At 39.5% G+C, this 22385-nt stretch overlaps 1 protein-coding gene across 1 annotated transcript in view; it reads left to right on the forward strand.

Moving 5' to 3' along the window:
- Positions 1-22385, forward strand: part of cadm1a (cell adhesion molecule 1a) — a 485577-nt gene that overhangs the window by 428369 nt on the left and 34823 nt on the right. The window contains exons 9-10 of the mRNA XM_085364061.1: positions 3274-3363; positions 17795-17827. Of these exons, the coding sequence (XP_085220187.1) occupies positions 3274-3363; positions 17795-17827 (123 nt within the window). The remainder of the gene's footprint in view (positions 1-3273; positions 3364-17794; positions 17828-22385) is intronic.

The following is a 22385-nucleotide window of genomic DNA, read 5'->3' on the forward strand; positions in this document are numbered from 1 at the left end:
AGTTCAAGCTTTGCATGCCAGCCAACTTCCCAATGGATAATTTCTCTCTCTCCCTTTGTCTGCTCATTGGTCTGTACAGTCTTTTGTATTATCAAGGTTGTCTTTAAATAACAGAACTGTGGATAGATTAAAACTCTAACGCACATCAATAGAGTTCCAATACTAATCCCGATTACCTGGAGGCCTCAATTTGAATTGTCAATTTTGCTTCAGGAAGAGTTCTGAGGGGCTGCTTTGTATTTGAAATGCTTGATTCACTTTTAATTGAGTGCATAAAACAGATACTTTTGAAACCAACAACTGTGATTTTTATGAACTTGCTACGAACAGCTTCTGCCCTCAGGGAGGATTCCTTTTATATAATAAACAACCTCTGTACCCTTACGGAAGGCATCAGAAACAGCAGGGTAATGTTTATTATCATTTTAATGTATCTTTGGAATCTAAGCTTTTTAATTCAGGCTCATTTCATAGTAAAAAATATATGAGATCAAACATTAGACTTTGAACATTCAGTTCTGCAAATGTGATTTACTCAGCTGGAAAGTTACCCTAATGCAACTTAATACAGTGTACCTTTTTTTTCCTACTGTATGTGGCTTTTTAAAATACTAATACAAGTAAACATTTTTTTGAAACTATTTCCATAAAAATACAGAAAACTCAATAAATGGACTAATTATTACATTCTGTGTATGGAAAAGGACCTCTTCTGCTTCTTTGTGTTATCTGTACACAACATATACATTAGAGTGCAAAAGTCTTGAGCTGCACCTCATTTGTTTATATTTTGCATTAATGGGGCCACACGTTTTTGTCATTTTTAAAGGGATCTTAAGCACAGATTTCTGGAGGTCTTTTGCTTTGCGCTGCCCTCTGACTCATGCAAGTATTAAAACAGGCACCAAACTCAAGGAATGAGCGAGTTTTTAGTCTACATATAACAGATAATTTAGCAAAGAACCAATTTAGACACTTTGTTACTTGCAGCCTGTAAAAACATGAGCTGGTTCCATTGGCTTCGTTTAATCTATGAAAAATGGCAATGATACCACAGTTTGAAGGGCATAAAATAATATTTGTGCCCCAGCAAGATGATTTGCAAAGACTTAGTGGCAGAAGATTTCTCATATTGTCATAGCGAAGACATATCAGACCTAAAACACTTAAGAAAAAGAAAGAAAAATCTGTGAAGACCTGAGAGATGGAGCTTGTCCTTCAGTTGATCTGTCAGCTGTTCACCGAAGCCTCATTAGAAGTGGTCTCAATGGAAGGTTGGCTGTTAAGAAGCCATTATTAAGGAAGGGAACTGGAGAGAAAAGGCTGAGGTATGCCAAATTTCACAAAAACTGGACTGAAAGTCAGTGGCAACAGGTCTTATGTTCTAAATTGATTTTTTTTTTGTTAAATCAATGTATCCATGTAGCATCATCTTCAAAGCATCTGATTGGCATGGCAATGATCCAAAACACTAGCCAATGCAGTTAATGAATTCCTGGTTAAAAAACAAAACAATGGGACAGTAAGCAGTCGATGGGACACTATGTGGTCCCCAAAAATGACTGAAACAGTTTAGGATCATCTGCACAGAGAACAGAGCAAAAGGGAGCCAACATCCAATGAAGAGCTTTGAATGTCCCTCTAGAAGCCCAGAGAACTATTCCTAAAGACTATTGAAAGAAATGACAAAGTTTCCCTAAGAGACTTGAGGCTGTGTTGAAGAATAAAGGCAGTCATAGCAAATATTAACTCTCAAAGTGGTTCGACTTGCACAAACTCTGCTTGTGCCTTCAAGCTTTCTTCCATTCTTCAAAATATAAAAAAACAAATGTTGGCTCGAGACTTTTGCACAGTTCTGTATGTTGGTGTATTATCGTCAGTAGCTTTGACAAGAATTTTAAAAAAACTGGTCAGTCTATTTTTCAGTATTCAGTTTCCTGTCATGTATCTAGTACACAACTCTGTCCCAGTTACCAGTTGCAACGGTGTGCTATTATTTAGAGCAAATTAAAAGTAAACTAATAAAGAGTAAGAAAGTGTACTTGTTTTGCACAGGTTTCAGTTGCAGTAGGATCTCTATGTAGGAACATATCAAGCGCAGAAGTTTGCCAAAGATAAACACAAGCTTACTTTTTAAAAATAGTTTATGAAAATTCATTTCAGTAAATATAATTATAGCAGCATACATGTGCTATCAATTAAAGGTAAAAAAAAGCACTATACAGTCTGTGCAACTGTTAAGCCGACCCTTCTTCTGTCTCCTTCACCTTTGTCTGCTTAACTTTCCTCTCCTTCCTCCTCTGTCCATAAACATTTCTTTCCAATCATTCTTATAACCCAATACTTCATTAAAGTGTAGACCAGCCTCCCTTCTTATCAACAGCCACAAATTACTTGTTTTTTAAGCACCTTTTAATAACCCCAACAGGTTTTTCAGCCCATTGCTAGGCAATCAGAGCGGCATGGGAGGTCTCTAACCAAGCAGCAATCCCAGTGGCTTCATATCAGTGCAGCCCTGCCACTCCAACAGGGAAAATGTCACTTTGATATCTCCCCCTGGTCATTGTCAGTGTGGGGAGTCTAACCCAGCTAATGAAGTAAAAGGGAAAAAGCTGTGGGAGGAAAAATGGTCTGTGGTCAAAATCTGTGTTCTCAACGGCCCTGCTTGATGCCTTTCATTTGTTTTATATGTGTGTGTTGTTAATCCCCTCCTTCTGTTTTTGTGCCGTGTCATTTATCGTTTGAATTTCTGCATCAATCTTTTGCTTTTTTTTGTTTTGGGCTAGTATCATCAGCAACTTTGTGCTCTTCTCCTCTGAGAAATTAAGAATGCACAGGCATATTTATTTGTCAAAACTCCTCACTGCATAACAATGACAGCATAAGTACAACCCCAGCACTTGTTACTCATTAGACATTTAATCACTTCTAACAAACATGTGCTTGCTATCTTTCATGTCATGGTGTAATGCCTGTGAATAGACATAAAAGAGAAGAGTTCCCAACAAGATCTTTGATCATCTCATTCGGGTGGGACGAGATGATCTGTTGAAGTATCATCATTGTGTCAACATATTTAATGCACTGCGATCCAGCTAATTTATCAGAAAGTCTGCCGCAGACCTTTAAATCACCCACACACGGTGGCACACAAAGAGCTGCTGGCCCGAGATACTATCAGTAGTGTTCACAGTGACTTTATTTTATCTTCATGGCTTTTATACTTATTTGTTTCCCCGCTTTTGTTTGTCATGTATTTGTCCCCTCATCCAGATGCTCCCACCACTACCCCTAAATCCACCACAGCCACCACCACCACCACCATCATCACCACCACCATCTCCTACCCCGAAATAAATCAAGGTACAGTATCACCTTCACGCAACCTGTTTATCTCTGTGTGCTTATGATTGTGTGAGTGTCTGTGTGTGCGCTCATGTGCATGCATGCTGCCTTGCTCCCAGTGTGCTGGATCCTTCCCTGTGTATTCCCATTTTTATTCCACAGTGGCAGCTTTATTTAGTCATGATGTTTTTGTCTTTTACCAAGTTATACACTGAAGCCATCATTTAACAGCTAAAACTAATGAGTCTGGGGCTGCAACAGGTATGCATAATCCTCAAAGAAAATGCAGTATTAGGATGTTAATCTTGCGTGTTTTCTTGGCTGTCAGCTCGTCTTATATGATAAGGAGTTGAGCAATCAAACTAGGCACATAGGTTCCTATCTATGTCAGACTTTATGATGAGATCATGTTGCCTAGCAACCAACTAGCAGTGAGCTAAAATTAACCAATTTTGCCAAACCAATCAGGAGTTAAATAAGCCAAACATGGCACACAGGCACATCCTAAGCCCCCAAAGGTTCTTATCTATGTTAGACTTTATGATGAGATCATGTGCCTAGCAACCAACTAGCAGTGAGCTAAAATTAACCAATTTTGCCAAACCAATCAGGAGTTAAATAAGCCAAACTTGGCATACAGGGACATCTTGGGAATGTTCTTATTTACATGAGATATTATGACATCTTCATGTTGAATGGCAACCCATCATAACTCGGCTGTGAAAGCTGTTTGTTGTCGACCCAAATGCAAAGCATGGGAAGCAAAATGAGCATTTAATGCTAATCCATAATACAGGAACTTACTAAAGGATAACCTGAATGTAACCAAACTAAGAACAGAAGACTCAAAGAACAGAGCTAGTAATTAAACCACAAAAAATTATAACCCTACACACACCCTACACCTATACAGAAGCCCAGCCCAAGGAAAACCTAAAATAATGAACATCAAATAATAAGTAAAATGCAAACAGACCACTGGAAAGGAAATAATAAATAACACCATATACACTAAATAAATCATAGTGCTAAATTTCAGAGGGAACAAAAGTTGAACATAAATCACAAAACCACTAACAATGAAGAACTAATCGAAAAATTGAAAACAAGGCTCCAAATCCCAGGGACCACGACACAACCGTGTAGCAATGTGCTAACATGACCCATTTTTCCCGAGATGATCAGGAGTTGAGCAACCACACTTGGCACATAGATACATCTTAGGCCCCTGAAGGTTCCTTTTTATACCAAATATTATTGTCATCATGTTGCCTAGCAACCACCTATCAATAGACTAAAGCGACCCATTTTAGCAGTTATGCTCCGATATCACCTTATAAAAGCATTTTATTATTTCAATTTTACAACAACACAAATTTATACTGGCAAAAGTTGAATTATGCGTAATATCTTAAGATGCCGTCATGTTAGCTGGCAACCAAGTGCGTTTTTACTTTTGTCTATGTGTAGTTATACCAGAAACACAGAGACGCCAAACAATACTGTAGCATGGGCATGCACTAGTAATAGTAGTGAGCTCCAAAAAATATCTGCACCATGGCCAAAACAGATGCTACGCTAGCTCACCCAGAGCTTCTATTCACCGATGAAGAAAGTGAGTTGCAGGGGGCTCGTGAAAGAAATAAGCAGATGTTGTTTTAGAGCCACATTTTGAAAATACAGTATTAATATGCTGTCTTTCTGAGAGCTTTAGTCAGGATGAGACCACGGCAGACTACACTTCGTTGTAATACAAAAGCATCAAGTTGATATGTTGCAATCCGATTTATACAAAAGAAAGAATATTTCCCACAATTTTATTCCCATCTGCAAAAAAGCAAATACTTAAAAAAAATAGAACATCACAATGTGGCTTCTGTTGCCTTGTAATTTTCTGGTGCCATTTAAAAAAAGTGCATCTGATTGTGCCATTTTAAATCTTTCTCTGGCATTAAATAATTTATTCTTAGCAATTGCAGCCTAGAAATGGTAGGGTTGCAATCTGAGGCATTAACATGGCAAATTACAACTCATATACACAAATAAATGCACAAAAGCTCTTTGAAGGGCTGATTAACATAGAAACATTAAATAAAAAAGTAACAGAATATAGACAACTTCAGCTATATTTTTACTTTGTAAGTATGTGTGCAAGTGAGTGGGTGAAGATGAGTTTTGATGTTCAAAGGACAAATAGTAGGCCAAGGTTTAGTACCTCATGTTGTTTTGTTGTCAGTGGAAGTAACCAGGTGGTCGTCACTGCTTGTTGTTCCCAAATCGTTCTCAGCAGGGATTCAAAAGAAAAGCCAGGTGCGCAAAAACATGTTGGAAAAGAGTTAATTTTTCAAATTAGACTGCTGCACCACTGTACTTTGCACCATCACAGTAACGTGACACTTCACTATGGCATCAGCTTAATTGGTAAGATGTCAAGAGTTGGTGCAAGCAAACATCTATATGAAGCTGTGAATAATGGTACATAAATAGTGGGATTACTATGACAATTCTGTGAATTTGATGGTTCTGTAGCATTTACTCACTACAGACACACGAGTCGCCTTTTATTTGAAACTCATCTCTCATTCAGGAAGTCAATTATAGATCATACTCTAGGTGGGTTGTGGAAAAAGGCGAACACTAGAGGTGAACAATAACTTGAACATGAGCAGTTGAAAATTAGACCCTTTTGAAATAAGCAAATTTTATCTTACTCTTTCAACAGCAGAACTCGAGGCTATTGTGACTATAAATCTCCAAAGGGTGCAGATAGAAAACATCACTTTATGCCTCGTCTCAGAAATCAGCCTGAGCTCCAAATGCAATCAAAGCCTCTCTGACAGACCGCTCAATTGGATCAAATCTCACAAGGCTGGCAGAAATCACAGGCATTGTGCTTGATTATGCCATCTGATTGGATTAAAGAGAATACCTATCTATGCAGGCTGATTGATAGCTCCTTTGCCTCAGATCAAGGAGTATGGAGTCTGCTCTGGCCTGTTCTGATTATAGCAGTCCTGACTGATTCAAAGTGAGATCTGTGCTGCTTTGCAAAATAATTATGCCCCTGCTGTGAATAATAGATTTACTTTAAAGGTAAATAATAAGAACCGTAAAAAAATATTTTGCAACCTCTGCTTGCACAAAATGAGCAAATTAGTCAGTGAATTAAAAAAAAGTAGTAACCCAGGCCCTTAATTGCATCTTTGCTCAGTTCGGATCAGTCATGCTAAAACGACAGCTGGATGTAGCCATGCTTTCTTGTTTCTTCAAAACGAGCATCTTGAAGAACATCATTAACTCTGTGATGCTGACTTTAGAGCTCATGCCACTGACGGTAATTTGTAAAGACTGTGGCTGTATGTTAAGGGACATCTCGCGAATTTGTGACTGATTAGAAGTCTCCCAATGGCAAGGAGGAATCACAGTAGGGCTGAAGCCAGTCCCAGCTGTCTCCCAGCTGTGGGCAAGAGTCACGGTACACTCTGGATAGGTTTCTGTGCTTTTGCAGGGGTAAACCAGACCATTCACCCTCAGATTCACACCTATGGCCTATTTAAAGTCACCAGTTAACCTTGGGCAGTGTTGGTCAAGTTACTTTGAAAAAGTAATAAAGTACTTCTTCAAAAAAGTAACTGAGTTAGTAACTGAGTTACAAGATTCTAAAAGTAATTAATTACTTGAAAAGTAACTATTGCGTTACTTTAAAAAAAAACGTTTAACCCTCTGGGGTCCAGGGTATAATTGGCCATTTTAACCACTTTTGATGTTTCCTCTACATTTCACCTTTAAAAACTATTTACTTTGCCTTATTTGGTATCATTGTTTTCAGCACAACCTCACGTGTCTGAATTTACAGTTATGTTTTTATTTTGACATACTGTATTAACACAATTGATCTAAAATCAGACAAAAAACATAAAATCCAATTAGAAAAAAGTTATTTTTTACTGTAACAACCACAAATATGTTCAATGAATCACATTTCATAACTTTAAATGCAAATATTAATTGACAATTTTAAAATTATATGCACAAGTTTTGCAAACAATAAAGTTATTTGCAGCCATTTACCTTTTACCCCTTTTTTAAATAACCATTTCAAACTATTTACAGAACAATCAGCTGTTCTGCATTCAATAAGATGTCACACAAATTATTTGTGCCACTCCAAATATTTCTGTCCACTATAAAGGAGAACATCACAGTCTGATACCTGCAGGTCTGACAGCAGCAGGTGTATCACTCCTGTTTCTACCTGGAGACAGCAGTCGCCTCATTGTTCGGACACACAACACAAAACTATCCACAACACTAACTACACAACACAACACATTAACTACACACTCCAAACACACTAAACATCACAAATCTCTCACATCTCAAAACTCACTCTCTCTCTTTTTCTGCTGTCTCTCTCTCTGTCTCTCGCTGTCAGTCCTAAAACTTCCCCCTCTTCCTAAACAACCAAATGTCATGTTGCCATATCATTTTTTGATTGGTTGACATGGTGCATTTTTCCACCAACACGAAAGGGCGGGGTTTTGTTTTGTTTTGTTTTTTGGTTTTTTTTGCTCATAAGCAGAGAGTGCTTGCTAGCGCTGTCCTTAGACAGTAAACATGACGAAACTATTGAGGAAAAACAGGCGTATATATTGTTTATCATGACTCTGGTTTTACGTGGCCTATCAACACAATTAAAAACTGGTATATATCAACTTGTTGCTTTGTCATCTTAAAGTGGTCATGTGATTGGCTTACCACGACTACTTTATTCTTCCTCAGTCAAACAGCAGCACTCATGCGATTGTTTTGCCCCAGGTGTTGTGCCAAAAAGTGATCATCTACCAGAAAGTGATTGCCGTCCGCGGGAGCTCACGCAGCTGCTTAAAGCTGTAGCACCCAGATTACTTACAGCTACTTCCGTGCAACTGATGCGGTAAGCTGAAGACAGCTTCAACCGTCTGTTTGTTGAAAAATAGTAACGTGACCGCACGGCATTTTCTTGTTAGTAACAGTAACGGCGTTGTAACGATAGGAATAGTAATTAGTTAGATTACTCATTACTGAAAAAAGTAACGCCATTAGTAACGCCGTTTCTTGTAACACCGTTATTCCCATCACTGACATTGGGTGCATGTGCGGGAAGAAATCGGAGAAGCCTGGCAGAAATGGGAAGAACATACAAACGTCACAGTGGGGACATTTTGGTGATTCGTCTGACAGCAACCTGTGTGGTGATTGCATGGACTACATAATGCTTATCGCAATCGTTTTGCTTTAAATCAGGTCACTTATTGATCTCCAGGTGAACTTACTTGATACAAGGAAGGGTAATAAGGAAACATCAAATATCTGCTTTTGTTGCACTGGGATCATTTAAGGGTTTGGGTTTGTTTTTTTTGGTTGACTGTTTGCATGTTGACAACCAGTTTGATTGCCTGATTTTTTTTGTGTCTTATCCTCTTGAATAAGAAATTATTGAGAGATATGATATTGATTGGCAAAACTACACAGTCAAGATCAAAGTTGTATTAAACTAATGTATAACTCTTTGAAAACTATAAATTTATTAAACAGCAAAATGCATTTCATTTTTCATCTTGGAGAAAATACAGCAATTTTCAAAATAGTCAATATGCTGGGTAAGATTTTTATAATTCAATTCCAATTTATTTTCACTAGTCAGATGACCCCCGATGTGAGCAGGCACTTTGGCGACTGCCTTTGACAGGTAGCAACATTCAGCAGAACCAGGTTCAGGGAGGGGAAGTCATCTTAATCAGTCGGGGATGATTGGGGGGAGAAAAGGCACACTGTGGAAGAGAGCCAAAGATGAGTAATAACCAATGATTAAATGCAAAGTGATGTATAAACACAAAATACCTGCTCGGCTAAACTCAAGTCTACTTTCGGTTGTTTCAGTTTCGGTCATTTTCCATTACAACTGAGTATCACATACGCGGTTTGGAGTCATTACAGCAACGCAACAGAAAGTCTCGTGACGTCATTTGTATGCAACACAAGTGCATCACAACAAGGGAGGATGTCGAGGCGATTGTATACCCGCTGCTCAGTCCATGGACCACAATGTTGGGCTTCATAAATTGAGATTTTGATTTTCAAGGAGTCACTCTCATGAGCCATCAAGTGATGCCACTGGCTGGCCAATTGGTGGCATACAGTCTGGTGATGTTACACTTTCAGACTGACTCAGATGGCTTGGGACCCTGGCCGAGTAGGTAGTAAAAAAGTACACGGGACAGGTTACAACCACCTTCTGAAAACTCTAAAACTGAGTCGAGCTGAGGGGAGTAGGAACAGGCTGGAAAAGGGCTAATACAGAGTGAAAAGAGGTGAGTGAAGAAGAAACACTCAGTGGATCATGGAAGGCAGCCTAAGAGAAAGTGAATGTATTGAACTATAAAATTAAGAAAGGTTATGCATGCTTATTATGAAAACTATATACAGTTTTTATACAATTTATAAATAAATATAACATTTATGGTGCAGGTGCATCTACGAGAGAGAATAAAGGGAGCTTTCACTGTTACCTTAGACTCTTAACAAAAGCAGGCTCAGCTGTGATCGCATCATGTTGGGTATTTATGGGTGTGTACATGATTCTAGTTCTCATTTTGCCTTCCACTTTAATGCCACCTCTTAATAAGAAGAAAGAATGTCTGGAGAAAATCACACCCTAAACAGACTCTCACTGAAAAAGAATTATGATCATTGACTGTCTCTGCAGTAAAAAAACAACAACAAAAAAATCTCTGTACAGTATATTGGCAAGTTATTTCAGTCCCCGGTGAGCAGAACTTACGTTGAGATGCGTGGGCTTCACCTGATAAAGCCAACCTCACGTCGGCAGGGCCAATATTTTCAGGTTGAAACAACCCACTTATAGTTTCTGCCAGATGTCCTCTCTTTGCTTTCAACTATCAGGGGCATTCCATTATTACTGTGTATATAGATTGAAGGCAGCAGACTCATATGGCCATAATACGCTCTGCCAGTTGATTTCATTTACCCACAGTGTGCCGCACAGATCAGAGACCCACTGCCAAATGAATCTATCAGAGTGGGATTGGATTTTTTTTTTTTAGCAATTTCCCATTAGAAGGACAGAAAAGAGAACTTTAAAAAATCTGTTAGAGTCCCACCACATGGCTTTTAAGTGCTTGGCAGGGTTTAGAAAGTGACATGGGAAAATGACTAAATTACTGTTTTCACCACTAAATAAATTTCTAAATGGAGATATCTTGCTGACCAACTCCTGCAATTAGGATATAGTAGTCACATGTCATTTTTTATACTTATTAAACCCTTTTCAAGAACTGCTTCTTCTTTTTCAGTAACCTAACTTATTTTCTCTAATGCTTAGCTAGTTGTATTCTTATTGTCAGTGTCAGGGCAGAAGAAAGTTTTTACTTGAAAAGTAACTTTCACACTTTCCTCGGGTGCATTAGGTTCATAATAATAGTCACGGCCAAGAGAGATGAAAACTGACCTTAAAACCACAAATGCGCTGCTTTATTCAACATTATGATGTCTCCCATCAACAAACTACAGCTAATCTTTGCCTAATTCGATACAGCGACAAATGAATAATTGTTCCTAAGCCAGGAATGAGAAATATGCATAATAGATGTGTACCTACTGCAAATAAAACAATCAGGCGGCAGGGTAGCATTATTTTTAATTGATGAAAGACCGTAAACGGCGCTGACAACCAATTCATTTAACCCACACTATAAACAGAACATACAACAACACCGGCACGGGGAGGGAAAGGAAACAAACATTCATTACATTTGTCAGGGCCTTAAAATACATAAACACCATCTGGTGAAGTGACTTAGAAATTTTATGAATTTAGATGTGCCACCATCTATCCTAACCACTAACACATCCTTACATAGTAATGCACTGTCACATACTAATGTGTGGTATTGTTACCACTTTGTTCAGTTTGAGTTCCTATCCATTTTCAAATTGGAGCCAGCCAGCTATAACTAATTTGATTAAGGTCAATAGCAACACAATAATTGACGTCATGTGATATTAGAGCGCCTCAGTGGAATTATAGTGCTCAGTATCATTGAAAACAGCAGTCAGGAGCCCAACATGGCTTCTTAATGCGAGAGTATATTGTCTTTTAGAGGTATTACTGCATTTTATAGTGACCACAAGGAGATGAAGGTTGTAAAGCAGGGCCAGGAGGTAATCAGGTTGCCACAATATCTGAAAAGTATCACCAGCAAACACAGTTTTGCAACCTTTCATATTGCAGCTCCTAAAATAAATGCACGAATTATGTCAATAAATCCTGTATTTCTATTACTGAATTAGTGGTTTTTGTCTAACAGTATTGGACCGAAGCACCTGGGTTTTTTAATCCAGAATCTATAGCCGTGCTATAACGTACAGTACATGGACATAGGTATGTGAAACGAGATGTCAAGAGAGGGGCAGATCTAACTGAATGGCCTGTCAATCACTCGTTTTTAGCCATAGAGTGTATCCTGAATCATCATGCTTTGTAAAACTTGGAATGACCATAATTTACAAAGTAAACTTACTTTTTTTTTTTTTTTTTTTTCATTACAACCAATACTTTATTGTGAATGTATGAACCAATTAACTGTTAACAATGCCAAAACAAATGGTCATGTCTGTCTATGTGCCTGAAGCTCAATAAGCTGCCGCAGCTGGTGTGAATTAGCCATTGGGAGCACAAGGCAGACTTTAATATCTCCCAGGGATTTTTCTGTCTGGTTGCATTTTTGTTGCATCATGTCTCCGAATTACCTCGCCATAAAAAAAACCTTCATTAACCATTATAAAACCAATAAAGACTGAAGAGATGTTTAAAACCTATCCTTTTTTTTTTTTTTTTTTTTTGTTAAACTTACTTAGAGAAGATTCATGGATGAAGTGAAGGAGGGTTAGTGTGACGGAAGAGGGTAATGGAGAATGGAGGATAAGCCACTGCAGCGAGACTAAACTTAAATGGTAAATGAACTGGTTTTTACCTAAATATTGATCCCATAAACTCATGAGAAGCCTTTACTGAGGACAGATCAGACTGGCATTTACCAGAGACTAAAGGACAGGAAGTTGTGGTTCAAATTACAAACAAAGCCCCCAGTTGCCATTTCAAACAAAAAGCAGGTTTAAGGCATTCGAACATTAGCCTCACTTTTCAGACCTGCAAACTACTTACTGTCTGCGTAGCCCATATCATGCTAGAATTCAATAATACTACAATAATACATAGAGAGAAAAAAAACTAACAATCATATGACCCCCTATGAGCAAGCACTTTGGTGACAGTGGGAAGGAAAAACTCCCTTTTAACAGGAAGGAAACCTCCGGCAGAACCAGGCTCAGGGAGGGGCGGGGCCATCTGCTGCGACCGGTTGGGGTGAGAGAAGGAAGACAGAATAAAGACATGCTGTGGAAGAGAGACAGAGATCAATAACAAGTGTGATTCAATGCAGAGAGGTCTGTTAGCACATAGTGAGTGAGAAAGGTTTATCCCTAAAAACATTTATTGTAATGCACTTTCACTACTGGGTTAAATTTGTGTCTGTTCCAAGAAGAAGAAAAAACAAGTGACCAGAAACTTAAAAAAATAAATAATAAAGATCACTATAATACGATTGCACCTCAAACTGACTTTGAAAAGAATTTCCTCCTGGATTTTCCGTTGTTCTCCAGCATTCAACTGTTATTACAGAGCAAAATCTTTTGTTGAAAAGAAAGAGATACAAGTTTCTCTATCAGCAGCGCTCCACGGGGGACGGAAAAGTCTGGGAAATATAGGAAATCACAAACTAAAGCCAGAGTAGAGAAGCCAGGTCAGTGGATCCAACAAAAAAGTAATCTAACAGCCAGCGGGGACACCCAGCAGCATGTTGGCATTTTTCTGTACTGCAGGGTTCCCCCTAATGCATTTCTACCAATATAATTATGATTGGCACGCAGTTATCTCTGCATGTTGAGCTGGATTTCGTGTCACAGTAAGTTACCAAAGGGCTTGTGGGAATCATGACAACTAGTCATGAAGCCATGTCCTCACCATGTCTCTGAATGTCAGCGAGGACAATGCCGATGTCTCAGTTGACCTGAAGCTAGAGATGGTGAAAGAGGGCTGCTGGAAAGAGAGGCTGTTCAAAAATGTACAGGCAATCACTCTGCAGCAGACATACTGAATGGTCCCACATGGTTACCACCCACAGTGTAATGAGGGTTAGCAGGTCAGGCTGCCTTTCTGTTGACTGAGGCTTGCAGCGACACAGGCTTCATTTTACATTTGGATGCCAGTGAACACCAGTGCATAAATCTCTTCTCCAGTGGCAGAGATGTTTTGAAAAGAGGCTATTATCATCTTTTGATCTAACCCTTCATAAGATGTGCTCTGATCTGCTGCTGTTGCTATTATACTGGAATGTATAAAATCAAAATAGTCGAGCCAGTCATTTCCCTATTTCCTCCTACTATACAATTACTTTTCCCCCCGTGCTCTCTCATAGACTCATGAAGTGTCACCAGTCAATTAAAAAAATGGGATCATATTCTACAACTCCTTGTTTCCTTCTGTTTTAGGAAAATATAAGGCAGATAATAGTACAGCAGACCTGCCTCCACCTTCTGGTCCTCATAAACATTTTTTTAAAGAAATGAAAAGTCAGCGTAGTGTGACATTTGATTTGGTTTTATTGTTAAGAAACTGTTCATAACAGGTGTAGTCACCACCATAAATACAGAAACCTTAAATAGAAAATTACTCCCTGCTTCTGGGGGCTGCAGCCATGTAGAACATTTACCAAATAGACTGCTGTGAGAGAGACGCTGTAAGGCTGAGATATGCCATTTAAAAGATCCTAAGGACAAATCTGTCCTCCCTGTTGGCTTTAAAAGAGACAAACTAGGAGACACTTGAGTCAAATGTGTTGCTGGATGGAAGAATGCAACAGTCAGCTGTTAGGAGACATGCATCTTCACTCACTATCATAGTAAATATGTAGGTTCATTTATGCTGTCTTTCTTCTCCGTGTCAGAGCCTGGATTTGGATTTTGAATTTCTTCACCAACAGTCAGCAAAAATGCTTCTGCGACACTTACCAGAGTCTAAAAAGGTGTTCCAGAAGCCACCGGAGATGATCAGAGTACGAGGCATCAGGCATTTAAACCTGAGTCTTTACCAACAACAGACTGATTCTGGAAAAAGTTTGAATCAGCTTATGTCCTCTGCTTCTCAGTCGCCTGTTTTTGCTAAATAAAATAAACTCACTGGTCCCTGAAAATAACCATGTCTTAAGATTGCCAACATTTTCCACTACCAGAGATTTTTGCAGCTGTCTACCTGTATGACATTTTACCTAAAATGAGCATTTTTCAGACCTTCTTCATGCCTATTTTTAGATGCCAGCATTTCCAGAGAGATTTGCACTGCATTTTTATAAAAAAAAAAACAAAAAACACCCTGCAATAATACTTACACACACTAAGCTATTTAAACTTTTACCTATCTCCATGTGAATGTGACTCAAACACCATAAATATCAGAGCATGTAATGTGTAAGTTTACAGGGTTTTTTGCCCCTACAACACTATACATAATGTGATAAGCATGATATTTGTTCACTGCTCTGGCGAGACGAACAGACGCTGTTGCTGATAATGCAGACACTCCTGACTGAGCCGTAAATACAGACGCAATGTGGTGACTGCAATTCAAAAAAGATTTTCAAATTCATTTTTGAGCACAGCCACCACTTTTAAAACAAATTTGATCAAATGTGACTGCTGATCGTGTACTTGTCTCTTTCCATTATCCAGATAGGAGCTTGGCCTTGTTAGCCTGAAAAAACTGCCAAGTAGCACGACTTGCTTCGTGAAAGACTTTTCTAAGGTCTGCTAATACTTGTCAACAATCCTTTTGGAACTCAGACAACATCAAAATAACTATTGTGCAACTGTAAATACCACTGCCCAAACACTCACAATTAGTGAAATAGGATCCTGCTTGTCATATTTACGCCAGGGTATTGTTTTATACCTCCTAATTCCTGTGGAAAGCAGTGTCATTCTGTCAACATATAACAGTGTAAACCTAATTGTCACTTCAGAACTAATACAGCATCCTTTTGGTATGACAGGATTCTGTAATCAGGATCAAGCAAGTTTATTGTGTGGGGATTTTACGCTTTCGTTTGTTTGTTTGCGGCACAAAATGAGATAGCTGGGTAATGCACGTCCACATTTAACAGTCTACCTTACTAATCTGGCTCAAAGAATTTCTCTATATACAGCATCCAATTGCAAAAAAGCACTATTTTGGTCACTTCTGTGGCTCATACTAAGGGCTGTAACTTCACCAAATATGCATTGTCAGTCTAATCCCTGGCCCAGGGCGTTATTTAGCACTGACATGTCTCAACTACTCAAGGAGAACGGATCCTTTGAGACTTCAGTAACTCTAAGACGGACTCACCTTGTGAAATTGCTCCCTGTATCATAGCTTCTGGCAGCAGAGGTGAGGTGTGGCATTGGTCTATTGTTCCCTGCACATTAGCACCGAGCACAAATCTCTAACTTGCAATAACATCTATCTGTATCAACGCCTTACAGGCCCTGTCACATGTCCCTGCAGAGAGAAAAGACCAAAGAATTGGAAGTGACACACGGGAACAAAACTGTCCTGCTTCAGAATAATCGGCTTTTCATAGTCAAGGAGGGCCTAAACTTTATTGTAGGGTTACTTCCACCACACGAGCACTTCATATGCGGATCATTCGCAGAGCGGATACGGAGTAGAACTTATCTTTTGATTGGCTACACCTGCGATGGACCTCTATAGTCGAAGTGAGACACAGAATGCACATAATTTCATTGATTATTATAAACGGCCAGTGTCTCAGGATGCTCTCTACAAATGGTCCACATGTAGTATGTTAGACATAGAGAAGATGTTAGGGGTACGTTCTGAAATCAAAACCCAAAAATAATATATGAGTAAGACTACAAATCTTCTCAAATGTAACACACTGAACCTTTTAAAACACACTGCAGTTGACATAGTTAAAGACATGTAACTGGTAGTTTAAATGAGAGTGAACTGTTTGTTTTCGTCTCACCAATTATACAGTGGGGTGTAGCAGTCTGCTGTGTGCACTGAAGCTACACCAGCTTTGGCTGTGATTTGTCTCTGTTTTACACATTGGTCTAATGTAAAAGCAACCTAATCAAAGCAGCCAGCGTTGCTAAATGCACTGAGTTGATGGATCTCAAATGGCTTAAGTCATTGAAATATTATAAATCTCCAGCTATCAACTAGACTTAATAAGCCATGTGAAATGTCTGTATTTACTTAACCAAGAGCTACGCATAATATACACTGTAAATATAATTTTCCTGTGAAATTCTATTAGTTACCATGATGCCACCACATTTTTCGAAGTTGGATAATGCAGATAATGTTCAAATTTGATAACGTTTTTTCCTCTCGAGCTACAGTGCTGCTGAACAAAATGGTGAAGTAGTCATGCTTGATAGCAAACGCTGCACAGCAGGGCAGGTGTAACATCTATTGAGACAGCGCTTGTCAGTTTATCTAACAGCATCTGAAATCCTCTGACGGCAGACTCAAGGATGTGCAGCAGCTGATAATTTATATAGCGTTTTCCACAAAAAGAAGAAAAAAACTGCAAGCTGACACTCATCAGTCCAAGTTTTACACAGTCCCGGTCAAGATCATTTTAGCTGGATTTACTAGTAGTGGAGCTAAAATGTAAGGTCGCCACTCTCACGAATACCAACTACAGGAAAGTGCATTTAAATTTAAAACCTGGTGTTGAAAAAGCCTAAAGTGATAAGAGTTGGCTGGTGATAATTTGGCTGCTGTATCTCATTCAATGCAGAGTTATTTCAGCAATGAATTCTGTTACTTTGTTTCTGCTTTACTTAACTATTTGCCATATGAAACATTGCCTTCATAAAGTGCTGGTGAAATGTTTTCCAAGTCACAAACTGATACATCAAGACGGCTGCACAATTATTTCCCCTCGATAGTCTTTCATTTCTGCACACCAAAGCTGCCAACAGCACACGATAATAGTCTCTTCCATATCTCCTCGAGCAGTAGCCACACTCCCCTCTGAGTCGAACGTCCAGTGTGTGCAGTGCAAAGTGTATTTTTGTGTGTGAATGCAAGCCCGTGTTTATCTCTGCACTGCCTTTGGTTCCCTTTGATTTCCCTTAAGTCTTATGTCTTTTGTCATGTTCTGGTCTTCTGAATGCTTGCTTATGGGTGTTATTTGTTTTCTCCCCCTGCCCTGCTCCCTCCCTGCCTCCCCCACCCCAATTCTTCTTTATTTGCATGCTGTTCCTCCTGTTCCACACCTCCCTCCACAACTGCCATGTCCTCTCCTTGTGTGCTCAGACACTGCGCCCAGCACTGAACCTGCAGCTCATGGTTGGTATCTCTACTTTCCTCCTTATGTCTCTCTTGCTCTCTCTTTTTTTTTTAACTTGTATATTTGTCTTTGCAGCATGCCTGCTTTTACTGTTACACAACAGACATTATTGTGCCAGGCTGCCCAGCCTGGAAATGTCAGCTTTGTGCTGTGTGTCAGGTTTATGTTGGCCATACTGAAGCAGGTACCAGTCAGGCTGCATTTTACTTTAATTGCAGTTATGCTGTCAAATATATATAAAAACCCTTCTAATTCTTCTTACTTCAGCTGCACTTGCAAAATGGTTTCACCAACTAACCAATTACAGTGTTTCCCTGAAGGTGCCACAGAGGAATATCACCCACACTGAGGCCAGGGATGATTAAATCTGCAACATTAGATGATGCTGTGTGTTGGGGCAAAAATAGACCTAATTTAGTTGTTTTCATTTACTTGAATGAAGATGATACACATCATTTTCCAATTTCACCTAATTTGCAGCCTTTTTTCATAATTTCGTGCCTCCAGTTTCATAATTTGTGGGACCAAATTCATGAAGGCGTTATCACGAGCTTTCTGTTAAGCATGTGTTCGTTTTGCAGAAATTTGAATCGCACTTCACAGACTTCTAATGACCATCTTAGAGGGCTGAAGAACAAAAAAAAGAGCAGCAGGCCTCTGCTGACCTGTTTATGGTAATTAATTTTGTTGAATAATTTTATGATGGTTTCAGTCAAACTGAAAATGAGTCAATAAGACAAACAGCTGTTAAAATGTTGTCAAACCAACATTTCTTTTCTGTTTTCAACAGCATATTTGTATGAAACACATACAGTACTGTGCAAAAGTCTTGACTCACTGCTTATTTCTTTACACAAGCATGAAAGTCAATATTTGGTATGACCACCAGGAATAGTTTTCCAGTCTTCTTTGTTTGGGATCATTGTCCGGCAGAAAAAAGACGTGGCTCCCGCTGAGACACTTTCCAGATGGTGTTGCACAGTGTATCAAAATCTGACGGTACTTTTATGCATTCACAATTCCATCCGTTTTGACAAGATCTCCTCCACCAGACTATGACAGAGCCTCCAGCGTGTTTCCCAGATGGCTGTAGGCACTCACAGCCACAGTTTGAACCAGAAATTTCCAATTTGGGTTCATCACTCCAATGCCACTGATTTTCACTCCATGTCTTCTGTAAACTGGCATCCCTCAGCCTTTTCTGCCTGTTTTTTTTTTTCCTAAGAATGGCTTCTTGACAGGCTCCCTTCCACTGAGACATTTTCTGATGGCTTCAGTGAAACGGAGATGGATCAGCTGAAGAGCCAGATGCATCTCTTACATCCTGTGTCAGGTCTTTCTTTGATGTATTCCCTATTTTTAACGGGAATAACTTTCAGATGCTGTTTGTCTGCAGTAGATAGCTTGCCAAGTTTCCTCAGATTTTGTTTAACAACACACTGCACGCCATGCTGGGATTATGACAATATTTCAGCTAATATTTATTTGGGAATCAACTTGTTGGTGCTGATTTATGCCTGCCAAACTCTGTTGTCTTTGGCCTTTTGCATAGATTCTACAAAAGAATGCAAACAAATTAATGCTGTCAGCGTTAATCTTGCTAAAATGACGTTAACCGCATTAAGGCAGCAAATTTTGTTAGCGAGTTAGCGCAGATCGCCCCGTGTGTGGGGATGCACGGCCCTAACGCTTTAACGAGCTAACCGCGCTGACACTGTGCAGTCCCACGCACGGGGCGATCCGCGATAACTCGCTAACGGAGATTTAATGCGGTTATGGCGTTAATGTCATTTTAACAAGATTAGCGCTGACAGCGCTAGAAAAAATGTGTTTTTGTTATTTTAGGCTCAAAGTGCAGCACGGTGGCACGGTGGTTAGCACTGTTGCCTCACAGCAAGAAGGTCCTGAGTTCAATTCCACCATCAGGCCGGGGTCTTTCTGTGTGGAGTTTGCATGTTCTCCCCGTGTTTGCGTGGGTTCTCTCCGGGTACTCCGGCTTCCTCCCACCGTCCAAAGACATGCAGCTTGTGGGGATAGGTTAATTGGATAATCCAAATTGCCACTAGGTGTGAATGTGCGAGTGAATGTGAGTGTGAATGGTTGTCTGTCCCTGTGTGTTGGCCCTGCAACAGACTGGCGACCTGTCCAGGGTGTACCCTGCCTTTCGCCCTATGACAGCTGGGATAGGCTCCAGCGCCCCCCGCGACCCTGAAAAGGATAAGCGGAAGTGAATGGATGGATGGATGGATGGATGGATAGGCTCAAAGTTTGAAATTGCTTAAAGAGACAAGTTAAACTGGCTCTTTGCTGAGTTATCTGTTGTGTTTAAAGACTAAACAAGTTAATTCCTTGAGTGTGGTGCTATTCTTCTGCATGAATGATTATGTTAAATGCCTTAAAAAACAAGAACAACATTCCTGTTAAAATGCCTTGTTACAAGGACTGGACTGAAAAGTGAAGAAGCAGCCAATGTTCAATGAAAGACCTCCAGAAGCTTGGAGATTAAACACGCAAGACCATTTCTAAACAATGACAAGAAAGTCTGTTTCCTTATATGATGGAATGAATTGTGGTTCAAGAGTTTTTCACTGTAAGAAGTGTTAAGTTGAATCAGTGCAGCGGTATCAGTATGAATATTATAGTAACTGTATTCAAATTAAGAAGGGGATTTCCTACATAAAGGCAGCCATATTAGATGAGGCATTCAAAGATCCGTTCTTGCCTGTAGTGGTCGATAATCCAGCAGCTGTCAGACAGGAGGTTTTCAGGAAAATATTGATTTAATTTTCATGAGTGTTGGGTCAGGGGTCGAAAGGTCAGAACTCTGTGTTGAACTAATCCAAACTTTATATCCCAAAGGGAGTTATGACCAGATTTCCTGTATTGGTTTGTGCCAAGTAACAACCTACAACATACAGGGGAAAAAAAAGGAATTTCACCTTTAGCTGTAATTCTAAACGTTTCTGGGAGAACTTGACGAATTTAATTACTATCGTTTGTTATTTTGATGTATTGCACACCCCAAAGGAAGCAGAGGCTAATCTATATCAGAGCTGGTGCTCTTTTATGTTTCAGTTATGGATTTAATTAGTGAAAAGTAGGCCGACTGTCGGATTTCGCCACATCTGAATGCATAGTCATTGACATCAAGGTCTATAATTGCTTAACATTCTGCATTAATCGCGATATCTCACATATTTTTGTAAAATGTTGTCTAATGTGACCATGATGTAGTCAGATTTTTCCAGGTGGGATTGGGGGAAGATGAAGAGCCTCCCGACTCGTTGGTGTCCTCTCTCAGCAGCAGTGAGGTCTGCTTCCTCTATATGATGCTGAACACTTGTGTTGAAGAGACCACAGATGCTTTGTCCTCCTTTTTCAAAGATGTGTTTTTAACATTTATGAGTTTTTGAATGGTTGCCCCAGATGTTCATCCGAGACCGCAGTCAGTTTTTAGATGTTTGCAATTAACTGCAGTAGTGCATCATTAATATAAGATTTGTTTACTGGTAGTTTTACATTAAGCATTAAAAATCACTTCAGCAGCTTCAATTTAGTCATTTTTCTGATTTAAAATAAATGAACAGAGGAGTCTAAAATTATCAATGTGTATGAATTTTAAGTTTAAGCAGAGGTCAAAAGTTTCCTCCAATATTTATTCCTTCTCACAAGCCTGAAATAAAAGAAACCACCCTGTAAATGATCTGCATGGATTCCTGCCTAACCTTGAAAATCTTTTTTTTAATGTAAGTTAAGTTTTTAAGTATATTTGTCAGCAAGTGAAATATATGTATATATATAAATGTACCAAGGAGATGCCACCACTGCTGTTGCATGCAAAGGCGAGAGGACTGAGTGGGCTGAGGTCTCTGTCCAGACAAGTGAAGTCCTAGAAACAGCTCTCAAACTCAGGGTCATGGGGAGGGTGAGAGGGATAAACAACAGTTTATGCTCACATTTACACCTAAGGCCACTTTAGAAACACCAGTGATCCCTAACATGTACTGTATGTATGTGGACAGTGGGATAAACCCACTCAGAGAGAACCCACACAGGCACAAGGAGAACATGCTAACTAACCTAGCCCAAGCTGTGAGACCACCACTGTGCCGCCCCTAAAGTTTAATCACTTGTTTTTAAATCAGATTTCACTGCTGATTCTCTAGTTTTTATGTCCAGGCGACCATTAAAATTAAACTTTATTTAGGTAATGCTTCAAAATAATTGCCCAAAAACATGGCAGGGGCCATTTCAAGATGGCAGCCATGTGGCGAGGCACGCTTTACGCCTTCGGCTGATCCAGCATGCCACAAGAGTGCTAACGGGCACTAGACAGAACGATCATATTTCACCCATATTGGCTTTTTGTCAAATGTAGAATTGAATTTAAAATCATTCTTCTCACATAAAGGTCTGGAATGAGCAAAAAACCCAGCTATTATTGGACCAGAGAAATTCACTCGCAGACTGCAGGTTCTCAGAGTTTCCAAAGACAGAACAGAAGGCTTCTTCACTGTGGAACCGGCTCCCAGTTTAGGAGAAAGATACCCTCTGTAG

The sequence above is a fragment of the Diplotaxodon limnothrissa genome, linkage group LG10 (genome assembly GCF_057381915.1).
Source record: "Diplotaxodon limnothrissa isolate DT_005_m linkage group LG10, D_limnothrissa_male_GT1.1, whole genome shotgun sequence".
In the NCBI taxonomy this organism is placed as follows: domain Eukaryota; kingdom Metazoa; phylum Chordata; class Actinopteri; order Cichliformes; family Cichlidae; genus Diplotaxodon; species Diplotaxodon limnothrissa.